Raw genomic sequence first — 16,880 nt, forward strand, 5'->3', positions numbered from 1 at the left:
CCACTGTTACTTCAGCATGTTTTTAAGTAGTCTCTCTCATTCAAGGATTACTTTCATGTTTTCTTTTGTGTATTTTTTTTACAAGACAATGGTAAACTATGGAGGTGGGATGCCGCGTTGGGGTCCAGCTGGTGCTCTCTCTCCCTTGTGTCTACGCTGTCATTCTCCCTCTTGAGTGTTCCTGCCCCATTTCATCCACAGCACCTCTTCATGCCAGCAGCAAGACCCCCTTTATTCAAGATTCAAGATTCAAGATTCAAGTTTAGCAATAAACACTGGTAATCCTCCCAGTATTCATTGTTCCATCAGTTTCCATTGGTTTAAAACAGGGGTCGGGAACCTTTTTGCCTTTGAGAGCCATGAAAGCAAGAGATTTGGAAATTTATTTCAGTGAGAGCCATAACTTTTATGGCCAGAGTTTCTAGGTGCAGCCAGGGCGTTGAGGGGGTTCGGTTTGGTGACCTCAGGATTGGGTCGCTGCTTTTTGCAGATGACGTGATCCTGTTGGCTTCATCAGGCCACGCCCTCCAGCTCTCACTGGATCGGTTCGCAGCCGCATGTGAAGCGGCCGGGATGAGAATCAGCACCTCCAAATCCGAGGCCATGGTTCTCAGCCGGAAAAGGGTGGAGTGCACCCTCCAGGTCGGGGAGGAGATCCTTCCCCAGTGGAGGAGTTCAAGTACGTCGGGGTCTTGTTCACGAGTGAGGGAAGGATGGAGCGAGAGATCGACAGACGGATCGGTGCAGCGTCTGCAGTGATGCGGACTCTGCACAGATCCGTCATGGTGAAGAGAGAGCTGAGCCGAAAGGCGAAGCTCTCGATTTACCGGTCAATCTTCATTCCTACCCTCACCTATGGTCACGAGCTTTGGGTAGTGACCGAAAGAACGAGATCCCGGGTACAAGCGGCTGAAATGAGCTTCCTCCGTAGGGTGGCTGGGCTCTCCCTTAGAGATAGGGTGAGAAGCTCAGTCATCCGGGAGGAGCTCGGAGTAGAGCCGCTGCTCCTCCGCGTTGAGAGGAGCCAGATGAGGTGCATCTATTCAGGACGCCTCCTGAACGCCTCCCTGGTGAGGTGTTCAGGGCACGTCCCACCGGGAGGAGACCACGGGGAAGACCCAGGACACGCTGGAGAGACTATGTCTCTCGGCTGGCCTGGGAACGCCTTGGGATCCCCCCGGAAGAGCTGGAGGAAGTGGCCGGGGAGAGGGAAGTCTGGGCTTCCTGCTTAGGCTGCTGCCCCCGCAACCCCCCCGGATAAGCGGAAGATAATGGATGGATGGATGGATATATTATACTTTAAACGTGAATTCAACTAAATGTCAATATAATAAGCCTCTGAATGTTACGGACTAATGTGAACGGAGCCCAGAAAGCAGAGAACAGAGACGGTGTAATAGTTGAATTTATCATTTACTGATATAAATTCAACGCAAAAAACAACAACAACCTGGAGCTGCACACAGGACGAGGGGCGGCTGGAGCCCAACGTAATATATATAACAGAAATACACAGCCGAAAGAAAAACCAAAAAGCAAGCTCTACTAACAAGTGGCGACTGGCTGGTGCCGCAAAGAAAACGGAAACATAAGATCCAGCCACAAGTGAACAAGTTACTTCCAACAAAAAACACGACACACAACGCGAGTGCAAGTGCGAGTGCGTGTGCAGCTGAGGTGTGCGCCCCTCCCCCGTGAGTGAGTGAGAGAGAGAGATAGATGTATGCGAGAGGTATCGAGGAAATAGGGACTTTATTATTAAGTGCAAGTGGTATAAAACAGCTTCAGTTATTCAGCTAGTCTGGCGTGTCCGTTTAGCATTGCTGCACTTTAGCTTCGTTCACCAGCGTGAAGTCGGCTAGCTAACCCCGGAGGTAGAAGCAGTCTTCGGCCCTGGAGAGGAGCGATCTCCCCGGTGTCACTCAACCACAGTTCGGAGACCAGAACCGGAACCGGAACCAGTTTAACAGTGGTATATGTTATGTTATTCGGAGATCCTGGAATACTGTTCATGCACTGTTGATTAATATAACGTAGTTGTGTGTTACCGATACAAATGTTTGCTAGTCACACTAGCGTAGCCGCGTTACAGCTACTGTTAGAGAAAAGCATGCGCAATATGTATGTATTTGTTTATGTTACTAAGCGGATTAAATAAAAAAGTTAAAAAATCTTCACCTGTAATATCTTTCTGTGTAAATATCTGAACAATGCTTAAGAAGAATAACAGTGTCTTATTTATTTAAATGTAACAAATGATCGTGAACTACAGTACTCGTTTATTTTTAGGGCTGTTTAAGCCTGCGGCTTAAAATCGAGTGCGGCTTGTACACGTACAAAATTGATTTACTTTCTAAAAATTAGCGCATGCGGCTTTAAATGGTATGGTATGGTATGTATTTATTTCAGGCAATGACAAAAGCACACAAAACAAAACTACCCGTGCCACATCGCACGAGCCACATTTAAACAATAAGTAATAAGTAATATGCCAATTCAGCCTGAAAGGGAGTGGGAAGAAGAAAACTTATTTAACCCACCCCCATTTCTCATAAACGTAGTAAGCTCCTCTATTTCAAGCTCCAAATCATATTAACAACAACTATATACACTGCATGATTTCGAAAAACACAAAAAAATATTGGATGAAACTAGCGAAATTACAAAATTATATATATATATATATATTATATTTTTTATTCATTATTATTTTTATTTTTTTTCATTATGGTGTTACCACAGGTAACATGACAGTTTAGACAGTCATGCCAACATTAATAATAAACAATACCAGCAATGGTAACAAACATATACCAACAATGGTAATGGAAACAATAAGTACCTTCAAGACCCTCTGTTTGAATATTGCGAGTAAACCAGCTGTCTATATACTAGCTTAAATTGATGAATACCTTGACATTGCTTGTGGTGTGTATCCAGACTGTTCCAAAGTTTAACCCCACGTACAGACAAACAAAAACCTTTGAGCGTGGTTCGAACTTGAGGAAGTTTAAAAACTCCAAATCCTCTCAAATCATGAGCAGCTGCCCGAACAGTAAAAAAACGTTGCAGGTTAATGGGTAATGATTTGTTAAATGCCTTTAACAGAACTACCAGAGTGTTGTATTTCACAAGATCCATAAATTTAAGCAACTTTGACTGAATAAATAAATAAAGTTATTAAATGAGTATGATCCCGAAATCCGACCTTGTGAATGATCCGTACTGCTCGTTTCTGTAATATGCATAATGGATTTGTTGTGTTCTGATAAGTATTCCCCCACACTTCAATGCAGTATGTAAAGTATGGAAGTACCAGCGTGCAATACAAGGTACGGAGAGCATTCACGTCTAGGTATGGTTTTACTTTGTTCATTATTGAGAGACTTTTGGAGATCTTAGTTTTTATATGTCCGACGTGAGGTTTCCATGACAATTTATTATCAATAATAACACCCAAAAATTTGATCTTATTTACCCTTTCAATTGGGATACCTTCAATAGTTATTTGCAGTTCTGAATCCATTTTTAGACGACTAAACATCATTACTTTAGTTTTATGAATATTTAAAGATAATTTATTTGTGTCTATCCACTTCTTTATTGCACTTAGTTCCTTGTTCACCGTATTTACAAGCTCCTTATAATTATCACTACTATAGAATATATTTGTGTCATCTGCAAACAGGATGAGTTTTAATGTTTGAGATACATTAAAAATATCATTTATAAATATACTGAACAACTTTGGACCCAAAACCGACCCCTGGGGGACACCACAAGCAATGTCAAGTGTATGAGACAAGCACTGCCCCATTCGCACATACTGCACCCTTCCTGTCAAATAACTTTTTAACCAGTCCCCAGCCATCCCTCTTATCCCATATTTATGCAGCTTATTGAGTAATAATGGGTGATTAATGGTGTCAAATGCTTTTCTTAGATCTATAAAGATACCAGTCGCATATTTTTTCAGCTCCATTGCAGTAGTGATTTCTTCAAGGGCCTCAATTATCGCCATAGAAGTCGATCTATTTGTTCAAAATCCATATTGACCTTCATTTATAATGTGATGTTTCTCAAGGAAGTTATCAAGCCGAGAGTTGAAGAGTTTCTCCAGAATTTTCGAGAATTGAGGCAACAAGGAAATCGGTCTATAATTATTAAAACAATGTTTGTTATCATTTTTGTATAGAGGGATTACTTTTGCAGTCTTCATTCCTTTCGGAAAACAACCGGACTGAAATGATAAATTACAGATGTGAGTGAAAGGCTTCACAATATTCAGAATAATTTTTTTGACCAACGTCATGCTGATATCATGACAGTCAGTGGACAGCTTACTCCTACACTTGTGTACAATGTTGATCACTTCCTGCTCAGTTATAGAGAGGAAAAGAGACGATGGATTATGCTTAATTTTCAAATCATATTTATGTTGGCCTTGGTCTGGGATTTGAGCAGCTAATTCAGGGCCGATGTTTACAAAGAAATTGTTGAACTTATTTACAATTCTGCTTATATTCTGACACTTTTCACCATTTTCATCAGTAAAGAAATCCGGATATGTCGGTCTTGAGTAGCCTTGTTTAATTAAACTATTTAATGTTTCCCACGTTACTTTTATGTTGTCTTTATTTTCATATAATTTTCTTTTATAATACAGCTGCTTACTGGTTCTTATAATGTCGGTTAATTTATTCCTGTACTTCTTATATCTTTGTCCCATTTCAATTGTATTTACTTTAATAAATAATTTATAAAGAGTATTCTTCTTTTTGCAGGCATTTAATATTCCTTTTGTGAGCCAAGGGCTTTTGATATGTTTCTTCTTTATACAGTATTCCATAACCGGACAGTATTTATCATACAACTTGGTGAATATATCTAAAAATGTACTATAGGCACCGCCCACATCAGACTTAGTATAAATTGCACACCAGTCCTGGTGGGCCAAACCGTCGTTTAGTGCACTGAAATCAGGTGCGCTCTGTAGTCCGGAACTTACAGTAATCAGAAAAGAGGAAATCTAAGATAACTAACCAACTATATTTACATTAAGAGACATTAAAAATAGAAAATAGAAATACATGAAGAATTTAAGGTGGTGGTCACCATGGAAACACTCCAGCAATCATGCACCACCTTCAGGCCTTTTTGGATGCACCAAACTGCAGATTTTACCACTCCCAACATTTCCACTATCTCTACGATGATTTCTTCTGCAGACACAGAAGGATGCTGCAGATATTTGTTGTTGTCGTCTTTGTCTTGTCAGAGGTCTCTTGTAAGGTGGAGTTAGTTAAGTCCTCCTTCCTGCCCATGTTTCTTCTCTTGGTAATTCAAAGTGAATGATAGAATGACTTCATGAGCCAATTGTGTCCTAGTTGCCACATGATCAAACTGAATTTTTATTTTGAAAATCAAAACACATCCATACACAAACTTACCATCTCTTTCAAATGTGGTGGGGGCTTTAGGATAAAATGAGCAGAGGAAGAAGAGAAAGAATTCAATCAGAGAAGGTGTTACTGGCAAATAGTGTGAGATGTGAATATAACAAAAACCAAGATGCACACAGTATTGCAGGGTAAATGCATGCAGTGGGAGTAATAGCAAAGCAACATGGGGGGGGGTCAAGCAAAGCAGCCATCTATACCTCTCTGTAATGGTATACTGTATTACACATATCAGGAAAGGTTTAGGCATGAAGTATTTTTTACCAAATTATATTCACGTAATGCAGTTAATGAGAGAAATAACTGATTGGTGAATCAGCTAAAAGTGAGTGAGTCTGAGAATTCTGGAATTGAAGGAGGCAAAATACTGCAGTCACAAAGGCATGCATAGAATGCTGTTCCCATTTTGTGTAGTCATCACCATCATCATCATTTCAGTCAATCATTCAACATTACAACAGGGCTATCTGGAGTAAGGCAATGACTTGCTCTGAGTGGGATTGCTACGTGCTGCTTCATCAAGAACCATCGAAAGACGTGGAACCAGCAACACGAGCTAGGCCCGTTCCATATTCCGCTGGAACCAGCAGCACTAGCTAGGTCCGTTCCATATTCTGCTGGAACCAGCAGCACTAGCTAGGTCCGTTCCATATTCCGCTGGAACCAGCAGCACTAGCTAGGTCCGTTCCATATTCTGCTGGAACCAGCAGCACTAGCTAGGCCCGTTAAATATTCCGCTGGAACCAGCCGCACTAGCTAGGCCCGTTCCATATTCCGCTGGAACCAGCAGCACTAGCTAGGCCCGTTAAATATTCCGCTGGAACCAGCAGCACTAGCTAGGTCCGTTCCATATTCCGCTGGAACCAGCAGCACTAGCTAGGTCCGTTCCATATTCCGCTGGAACCAGCAGCACTAGCTAGGTCCGTTCCATATTCCGCTGGAACCAGCAGCACTAGCTAGGTCCGTTCCATATTCCGCTGGAACCAGCAGCACTAGCTAGGTCCGTTCCATATTCCGCTGGAACCAGCAGCACTAGCTAGGTCCGTTCCATATTCTGCTGGAACCAGCAGCACTAGCTAGGTCCGTTCCATATTCTGTCCCTATTAAAAATATATCTTAATTGTTTTCCACATTTTGAAAGTTACTTAGTCTGATGGTTGTGTTATAATGTCCTCATCCTACCTACCAGTCTATCTTTGATCGCGTCTGAGTCCTCAACTTGACCTTGCTTTGCATGAAGCTGCAGCTGGAGAGCGTGAAGCTGCAGGAGCTGATCATGGACCTCCCGCTCAACTACCGTCCGTTCAGCCTTCGCCTCAGTCAGTTCAGAGCGCAGGTCCACCAGCTGAGCCTAGAGTCAGGTACAGAAAGAAGACGCCGTTGGCTTCAACAAATACACAGTCACTATGAATGGAAATATAACACACGGGAAAGAAAGAGCTTGATTCTATTCTATTCATTTAATTTCTATCGCACCAGATCACAACAGGAAGTAATCTCAAGGCACTTTACAGGATTAGCAGAGAAAGACAGAACCCAACTTGACCCACAAGAACAAGCACTTTGGCAAGGGGGGCAGAAACGGAGATAGTCATCACGACTCTCTCCTGTTCAACCCCCCCCCCCCCTTTTTTTATCCACCTACGTTGTACATATTATGTGTCTTTTTAATTTATTGTTATTTTGCATCAATTGAGTAATTTAATATTAGTTTTATTTGTATTGTTAATTGTCGATGATTTATGTACGAAGGACTTTCAACGGAAACAAGACCGCAAGGGCTTTTTAGAAATGCTCCTCTTAGACAGGATGTTTGACTGTACTTGTACTGTAATACATGCTACTGTGTGACTGTACTTGTACTGTAATACATGCTACTGTGTGACTGTATTTGTACTGTAATACATGCTACTGTGTGACTGTACTTGTACTGTAATACATGCTACTGTTTGACTGTACTTGTACTGTAATACATGCTACTGTGTGACTGTACTTGTACTGTAATACATGCTACTGTGTGACTGTATTTGTACTGTAATACATGCTACTGTTTGACTGTACTTGTACTGTAATACATGCTACTGTGTGACTGTACTTGTACTCATTCTATCTAATAAATATAATCATCATCATATATATATATATATACATCAGGCAAGGAAATACTGCATTTGGAAACCTTGGACAGAACCTAACCAATGTTCCCGCTAACGTTCCGTGTGTCTGAGCAAACACAAACTCCCTGAGCAGACCAATGTGAGCAACATCAGAACAATAAAGTTCATGTTGAACGCACTTTATATTTGAAAGCAAACCTCAAAGTGCACAAGAGTATAAAAAAACATAAAAACAAGAGATAAAATCAACAAATAAAACATAAAATTAACAAGCAAGGGAGGTATAAAATGTTTTTTCTAAACAAGTGTACAGAAGAGGAAAGGTGTTAACTGTGGATGATGAGGAGTCTATATATTTGTATTTATATATCATAGTATTTTATGGTTTATTAATGCAAATATTTGTTGAATATTTTGCTATAAACTGAATAATATGGTAGGAATTATTTTAAATAAGTATTCCACTTCTTCCTACTCCTCTTTTGAACTATGTGCTACATTTTGTTATGTCTTTTGTTTTTTTTATTAGTATTTCTTTCCTTTGTATGTACAAATACTTACATATTTTTATACATGTTCGAAAATAAAATTCATTCATTCATTCATTCATGTGGAACTCCTCGTCTGCTAAATACAGTATAAGCTCATGTGTCCTGTGTCCCTCTCACGTTGTCCAGGTTGACGTCCTCGTCTCCTGCAGCTTTGACTTTATGCATCGGCTGCTCCAAACACTTCAGGAGCATTTCTGGATGCTATTTTAATACGCTTCATTAAACTAAGTTCTCTTTCTCATTCTGCTCTGGATGCTTGAGATGCAGCACAAACAGCTGAGATGTTCCAGCTCCTAGATTTTAGTGCTGCAGAACCACGTCTGAGAAGGTTCTGATTGACCCACGTTTGAGTTCTAGCCTCATTATGGACTTGAATTCAACACATTCACATTAATGACCTCCAGAACGTGGGTTCTGCAGAACAGCCTCACTTTAATGACCTCCAGAACGTGGGTTCTGCAGAACCGCCTCACAGTAATAACCTCCAGAACGTGGGTTCTGCAGAACAGCCTCTCTTTAATGACCTCCAGAACGTGGGTTCTGCAGAACAGCCTCTCATTAATGACCTCCAGAATGTGGGTTCTGCAGAACAGCCTCTCTTTAATGACCTCCAGAATGTGGGTTCTGCAGAACAGCCTCTCTTTAATGACCTCCAGAACGTGGGTTCTGCAGAACAGCCTCTCATTAATGACCTCCAGAATGTGGGTTCTGCAGAACAGCCTCACACTTTAATGACCTCCAGAACGTGGGTTCTGCAGAACAGCCTCACTTTAATGACCTCCAGAATGTGGGTTCTGCAGAACAGCCTCTCATTAATGACCTCCAGAATGTGGGTTCTGCAGAACAGCCTCACACTTTAATGACCTCCAGAATGTGGGTTCTGCAGAACAGCCTCACACTTTAATGACCTCCAGAATGTGGGTTCTGCAGAACAGCCTCACAGTAATGACCTCCAGAACATGGGTTCTGCAGAACAGCCTCACACTTTAATGACCTCCAGAATGTGGGTTCTGCAGAACAGCCTCACAGTAATGACCTCCAGAACGTGGGTTCTGCAGAACAGCCTCACAGTAAGGACCTCCAGAACGTGGGTTCTGCGGAACAGCCTCACACATTAATGACCTCCAGAACATGGGTTCTGCAGAACAGCCTCACACTTTAATGACCTCCAGAATGTGGGTTCTGCAGAACAGCCTCACACTTTAATGACCTCCAGAACATGGGTTCTGCAGAACAGCCTCACACTTTAATAACCTCCAGAACGTGGGTTCTGCAGAACAGCCTCTCATTAATGACCTCCAGAACGTGGGTTCTGCAGAACAGCCTCTCATTAATGACCTCCAGAACGTGGGTTCTGCAGAACAGCCTCACTTTAATGACCTCCAGAACGTGGGTTCTGCAGAACAGCCTCACAGTAATAACCTCCAGAACGTGGGTTCTGCAGAACAGCCTCTCTTTAATGACCTCCAGAATGTGGGTTCTGCAGAACAGCCTCTCTTTAATGACCTCCAGAACGTGGGTTCTGCAGAACAGCCTCACACTTTAATGACCTCCAGAACGTGGGTTCTGCAGAACAGCCTCACAGTAATAACCTCCAGAACGTGGGTTCTGCAGAACAGCCTCACACTTTAATGACCTCCAGAACGTGGGTTCTGCAGAACAGCCTCACAGTAATAACCTCCAGAACGTGGGTTCTGCAGAACAGCCTCACAGTAATGACCTCCAGAACGTGGGTTCTGCAGAACAGCCTCACAGTAATAACCTCCAGAACGTGGGTTCTGCAGAACAGCCTCACAGTAATGACCTCCAGAACGTGGGTTCTGCAGAACAGCCTCACAGTAATGACCTCCAGAACGTGGGTTCTGCAGAACAGCCTCACAGTAAGGACCTCCAGAACGTGGGTTCTGCGGAACAGCCTCACAGTAATGACCTCCAGAACGTGGGTTCTGCAGAACAGCCTCACAGTAATAACCTCCAGAATGTGGGTTCTGCAGAACAGCCTCTCTTTAATGACCTCCAGAACGTGGGTTCTGCAGAACAGCCTCTCTTTAATGACCTCCAGAATGTGGGTTCTGCAGAACAGCCTCACACTTTAATAACCTCCAGAACGTGGGTTCTGCAGAACAGCCTCTCATTAATGACCTCCAGAACGTGGGTTCTGCAGAACAGCCTCTCATTAATGACCTCCAGAACGTGGGTTCTGCAGAACAGCCTCACTTTAATGACCTCCAGAACGTGGGTTCTGCAGAACAGCCTCACAGTAATAACCTCCAGAACGTGGGTTCTGCAGAACAGCCTCTCTTTAATGACCTCCAGAATGTGGGTTCTGCAGAACAGCCTCTCTTTAATGACCTCCAGAACGTGGGTTCTGCAGAACAGCCTCTCATTAATGACCTCCAGAATGTGGGTTCTGCAGAACAGCCTCTCTTTAATGACCTCCAGAATGTGGGTTCTGCAGAACAGCCTCTCTTTAATGACCTCCAGAACGTGGGTTCTGCAGAACAGCCTCTCATTAATGACCTCCAGAATGTGGGTTCTGCAGAACAGCCTCACACTTTAATGACCTCCAGAACGTGGGTTCTGCAGAACAGCCTCACTTTAATGACCTCCAGAATGTGGGTTCTGCAGAACAGCCTCTCATTAATGACCTCCAGAATGTGGGTTCTGCAGAACAGCCTCACACTTTAATGACCTCCAGAATGTGGGTTCTGCAGAACAGCCTCACACTTTAATGACCTCCAGAATGTGGGTTCTGCAGAACAGCCTCACAGTAATGACCTCCAGAACATGGGTTCTGCAGAACAGCCTCACACTTTAATGACCTCCAGAATGTGGGTTCTGCAGAACAGCCTCACAGTAATGACCTCCAGAACGTGGGTTCTGCAGAACAGCCTCACAGTAAGGACCTCCAGAACGTGGGTTCTGCGGAACAGCCTCACACATTAATGACCTCCAGAATGTGGGTTCTGCAGAACAGCCTCACACTTTAATGACCTCCAGAACATGGGTTCTGCAGAACAGCCTCACACTTTAATAACCTCCAGAACGTGGGTTCTGCAGAACAGCCTCTCATTAATGACCTCCAGAACGTGGGTTCTGCAGAACAGCCTCTCATTAATGACCTCCAGAACGTGGGTTCTGCAGAACAGCCTCACTTTAATGACCTCCAGAACGTGGGTTCTGCAGAACAGCCTCACAGTAATAACCTCCAGAACGTGGGTTCTGCAGAACAGCCTCTCTTTAATGACCTCCAGAATGTGGGTTCTGCAGAACAGCCTCTCTTTAATGACCTCCAGAACGTGGGTTCTGCAGAACAGCCTCACACATTAATGACCTCCAGAACGTGGGTTCTGCAGAACAGCCTCACAGTAATAACCTCCAGAACGTGGGTTCTGCAGAACAGCCTCACACTTTAATGACCTCCAGAACGTGGGTTCTGCAGAACAGCCTCACAGTAATAACCTCCAGAACGTGGGTTCTGCAGAACAGCCTCACAGTAATGACCTCCAGAACGTGGGTTCTGCAGAACAGCCTCACAGTAATAACCTCCAGAACGTGGGTTCTGCAGAACAGCCTCACAGTAATGACCTCCAGAACGTGGGTTCTGCAGAACAGCCTCACAGTAATGACCTCCAGAACGTGGGTTCTGCAGAACAGCCTCACAGTAAGGACCTCCAGAACGTGGGTTCTGCGGAACAGCCTCACAGTAATGACCTCCAGAACGTGGGTTCTGCAGAACAGCCTCACAGTAATAACCTCCAGAATGTGGGTTCTGCAGAACAGCCTCTCTTTAATGACCTCCAGAACGTGGGTTCTGCAGAACACCCTCACAGTAATGACCTCCAGAATGTGTTGAATGTATGTACATAGCATCCAGGGAGGAGGGGTGGTGTGTGTGTGAGCGTGCTCCCGAGGGGAGGGGGTGAGAGAGACGGGAGAAGATATCTGTTCTGTTAGCGGCGCGGTTACCGATTAATAAAAGCTTGTTCTGAGAACATCTCATCCTTATTTCAGCGTCTGGCGGACGCTACCCATAATGTTCAAATTTGTGTTTTTCCGTACAGATTTTCTTCTACGCCGTACACGTCTTAAAATGCATAAAAACCGTACTTTGTACGGCAAAAACGTACTGGTTGACAGGTATGAGTATAATGATATTTTTTATTGTTTCTCATAATACTCGTTAGTTTATTTTATTGGTCTTGTATTTGTTCTCAGCCTCAGGAATTCTTTATACCAGGGGTGCCCAACTACGTACATAAACGCATTTGAAAAGAAATATATGGTGTAAGATTATTTTGTATTTTGTAAGGAAAAATACAATGGTTTGTAAGGCCATGGAGCCTTGGAGGTTAACAAGTGTGTATACCGAACTCCGAGAAATAAATAGAAACAATATTAAACCGTTTGAAAAGTTTTAAAATAATACAAAATTAAAGTAGGAAATTACCCACATTACTTCTGTCGTGTCTTTGGTTCTAAGTGCCTTATTTGTGATGATGATGAATATATTTATTAGATAGATGTTAGATAGAATGAGTACAAGTACAGTCACACAGTAGCATGTATTACAGTACAAATACAGTCAAACATCCTGTCTAAGAGGAGCATTTCTAAAAAGCCCTTGCGGTCTTGTTTCCGTTGAAAGTCCTTCGTACATAAATCATCGACAATTAACAATACAAATTTAACAATACAAATAAAAATAATAAAAATAAAACATAAAAATAAAACCAATATTCGATAACTCAATTGATGCAAAGTAACATGAGAAAAATAAAATGATTTTACACCGCCGATGCAAACTAACAATAAATCTAAAATAAATTACACCACTGATGCAAAATGACAATGAATGACACTAAATTACAAAGACACTTAATATGTGCAACGTAGGTGGACAAAAAAGGGGGTGGGGGGGGGGGGGGTTGATCCGGAGAGAGTTGTGATGACCCTAACCCTAACCCAATCCTCAATGAGGAGATAATGAACGCCCTGAAACAAATCCGCAAGGGCTTTTTTGAAACGCTCCTCTTAGACAGGATCATAGCGCCGTATAAAGCCAGAACGGCGCTATGCATGTTCCGGGGCAGGCAGCCTCGACCCCATCACGTGACCCGTCAAGTGCCGTATAAAGCCAGAACGGCGCTATGCATGTTCCGGGGCAGGCAGCCTCGACCCCATCACGTGACTTGTCAAGTGCCGTATGAAGCCAGAACGGCGCTATGCATGTTCCGGGGCAGGCAGCCTCGACCCCATCACGTGACTTGTCAAGTGCCGTATGAAGCCAGAACAGTTTGGCCAGCGAGGGGGCGTGACGAACAGCTGTCGGCACGCCAGCCATCACGTGACTTGTCGCGCGTCAGACGGACACCCACAGCATGTATTACAGTACAAATACAGTCAAAGATCCTGTCTAAGAGGAGCGTTTCAAAAAAGCCCTTGCGGATTTGTTTCAGGGCGTTCATTATCTCCTCATTGAGGATTGCCGGCACTAGATTTCGAGCTGACTCTATTTATGACACAAGACCGATCTGGCTCCCCGACCGGGAACCGAAGAGGGGTGTGAGTGCGGAACCCTAACCACTACACCGCGGCTTTCATATATATGTTCCCGTGCACCGAAAATGTCTGAATATATATATGAAAATGTCTGAATATATATATGAAAAAGTCTGAATATATATATGAAAATGTCTGAATATATATATGAAAAAGTCTGAATATATATATGAAAATGTCTGAATATATATATGAAAATGTCTGAATATATATTTGAAAATATCCGAATATACATATCAAAATATATATTCCAGAGTTTGGTCCATATTCTCAGACTTTTCATATATATATTCCAGAGTTCGGTCCATATTCTCAGACTTTTCATAGTTCGGTCCATATTCTCAGACTTTTCATATATATATTCCAGCACTTTTGATATATATATATAATAAGTTCCTGAACGGCATGCCATAATTTATATAACTTTGTTTTATTTACTTTGTAACTTTATTTTATGTAACATTTCAGGAAGCTTTTTATTTGTTTCATGTTTCATTTAAATTTATTAGACGTACTGCTGAGCTCCCGGCACTTTGTTACAAGTTTCAAACAAAGATTTGTTGATTATTGTCTAAGTTTAAAAAAAAGCTGTTAATAAACATAATGCTTAAAGGCGTTTAAACGAAGTTAAGTGTTGGACTTCCTATTATTCTAAATTTTAACGCCAATATTTTCACTTTTACTGCAAATAAATATCGGCTCCAAATATCGTTATCGGCCATAAGCCAGTATTATAAAACAGCGAGTGTGTGTGTGTACCCCCTTGTCGTAGGCTATTTGGAGAGACTACAAACATGGATGAATTTACATCAGATGAAGCATTAGGAAGTTGTGTTGTTCACACACACACGCACGCACCAACACACAATATCGGGATCGGTATCGGATCGGAAGGGAAATCTGTAGTATCGCACATCACGAGGGCGGGGCCTGGATGAAAATGACGTCAGTTTAAGAGGGTGAACCTGTGAGGTGTAACGTGTAACGTGTAACGCGCCTGAGCCGTCACAGAGACACTGACCTCCACTTTGTGGTTGAGCTGGAACACCGTCTGGCTTTTGTGGCAGAGCTGAGCGAAACAAGAGCTGAGGTTGGTCATCTTCTGCCGCCCCTCATACGTAATGTCCGCCTGGTCCGGGTCGACCTCCCCGAGCAGCAGATCCACGTCCACGAAGGCCTTGTCAAACTCTTTCTCCAAAACCTCCAACCAGCGAAACATCGACATACCGGAGCCGAGACTCGAGGCCTGGCCTGGCGGAGAGCACCCAGTCGAGGCGGACATCGTCAACCCGGCCCGGTGTAGCCGTTAGCTTGCTAGCTAACTAGATAGAGCCGCGTAAACAAAGCCCTCCGTGAAACGATCGAAGTATTGACTTGTCAGAAAAACAGGTTGGTTTCTGTTGACGTAACGATCACCACGAATCCGACCAGGAAGTCCACATCAACCTCCGTATTGATCTGCCATCAACTGTTACTGTCTGTCCGACAGCCGTACGAAAACAATCGATAGCAGAGCCTGCATGATCGATCGCCTTCTGCCAATATGTAATTGTGTGGTATTTCAGTCACATGTTGATATGAGATACACGTTGTATAAATACATATTAAACTCACGAGAGGTATCCCGGTACAACGACTAACTTACAAAATAATATTGAAACGTTTATCCGACATTCTTCTTCTTTGTGGTTTAATAACGGCGAATGGCCACCTTCGCGAAGGGGCAGTAGCGCCTCCTAGTGGTCCGGGTGCCGATCCGGCTCCGGCTCCGCTCTGCTCTGCTCCTCGACGAAACGAAATGAAACGAATCGAACCTAAACACCGGGGGTGTCCAAACGTTTTGCAAAGAAGGCCAGCTTCGGGGAGGTGAACATTCAGCCTGACATTCTTTGAACCGTTAACATTAAATTAACTATTTTTTTATTTTGCCAATGGCATACTTTTAATTTCTTCACACAGTACACAAATAAATCTAAACAAGTTTTCTTTTTGACTGAAATCACTCTGCCGTTCATATTTGAAGACCACATAAAATGAAGAAAATATCTGTCTGGAAAAACAAACTTTCAGAAAGATTAAACATCTAGTTTCATTTGAAACATGACATCATTCACCATTAAATGCTCACTGTAAACAGTGTTCATGTGAAGAGGGAAAATGACACAAACAGTTATCTTATTCAGTACAGAACATTGAGGGCATTATGAATCCTTGGATGCTGCAGCCAGGATCTTGTCCTACAGTTGTGCCTTCTCTCCCACACACACCCTCCACAGTTCTGGATGATCGGGATATGGAAACATTGTGTTCAGCGTTATGTAAATACTTCTGCCAGATTTGACAGTGAAAAACAACTTCATGTGATATGGAAAAAAATAGACAAACTGGCAAAAGACCTTTCCCTGGAGTGTGACATGGAAGATGTCAAGGAGTTGCTCGATGATGAATCTAGAGAACTAACAAATGGCGAGCTGATCGAAAACAAGAAGAAAGGAAAGAAGTGGAGGAGTAGCCACAACCGATGTTCACCAAAAAGGGACTGTAAGTTTATCGGAACTCAGGGAGGTAAGTATTGCAGGAGCCATTAGATTGCCTTTGAACACGTCCATTACATATTAGAGAAAACTGAACTAAACGGCTAAACGGTGACAGCAAATATTGGTCTCATCGATCCAAACCTAATCGCTGTCGGATTAAAGTAAAAGACTAGATCCAGCATGAATGATTGGAATGTCCGAATGTGTTTCAAATTATTCAACATGGGAAAACGGATCACAGGTGTGTCTGCTCCGCGCTGCCAATCTGACCTCTGCCACGCCCACTATGGAGAAAGAGAACAAAATGACTAACAGGAAATGCAAGGAACATAAAATAATCAAACATAAACTATTTTCTTCTTCACTGCCATCCTCACCGCTTGCATCACTGATCAGGAATGCTCACAGGTAGGCCAGAATCAGGTCAACACTGGAAACACAACACAGAGATGTGCAGGAGACGAGGACGGAATGTGGACTACACCTGAATTGAATGAGTGAAGTGCACTTGGAGCACTCAGCCATTTAGCGCCACCATCTGGAAGTTGCTTGTATATACCGTATTTTCCGGATTATAAGTCGCGGTTTTTGTCATAGTTTGGTCGGGGGTGCGACTTATAAATCGGAGCGACTTATATATGCTTTTTTTTACAA

General features: G+C 42.9%; 1 protein-coding gene across 2 annotated transcripts in view; it reads right to left on the minus strand.

The window, feature by feature from the left end:
- The window catches only part of gopc (golgi-associated PDZ and coiled-coil motif containing), a 33,313-nt gene extending 18,342 nt beyond the window's left edge, over positions 1 to 14,971 (minus strand). Inside the window, exons 1-3 of one of the 2 annotated variants that reach the window (XM_068753773.1) lie at positions 14,711 to 14,971; positions 6,646 to 6,810; positions 5,451 to 5,474 (exon numbers count right to left, since the gene is read on the minus strand). In XM_068753773.1, the coding sequence (XP_068609874.1) occupies positions 5,451 to 5,474; positions 6,646 to 6,810; positions 14,711 to 14,971 (450 nt within the window). The remainder of the gene's footprint in view (positions 1 to 5,450; positions 5,475 to 6,645; positions 6,811 to 14,710) is intronic. The other variant, XM_068753774.1, reaches the window with a different exon arrangement.
- Positions 14,972 to 16,880: the final 1,909 nt, after the last annotated feature.

This window comes from Brachionichthys hirsutus, chromosome 20, assembly GCF_040956055.1.
Source record: "Brachionichthys hirsutus isolate HB-005 chromosome 20, CSIRO-AGI_Bhir_v1, whole genome shotgun sequence".
Classification (NCBI taxonomy): domain Eukaryota; kingdom Metazoa; phylum Chordata; class Actinopteri; order Lophiiformes; family Brachionichthyidae; genus Brachionichthys; species Brachionichthys hirsutus.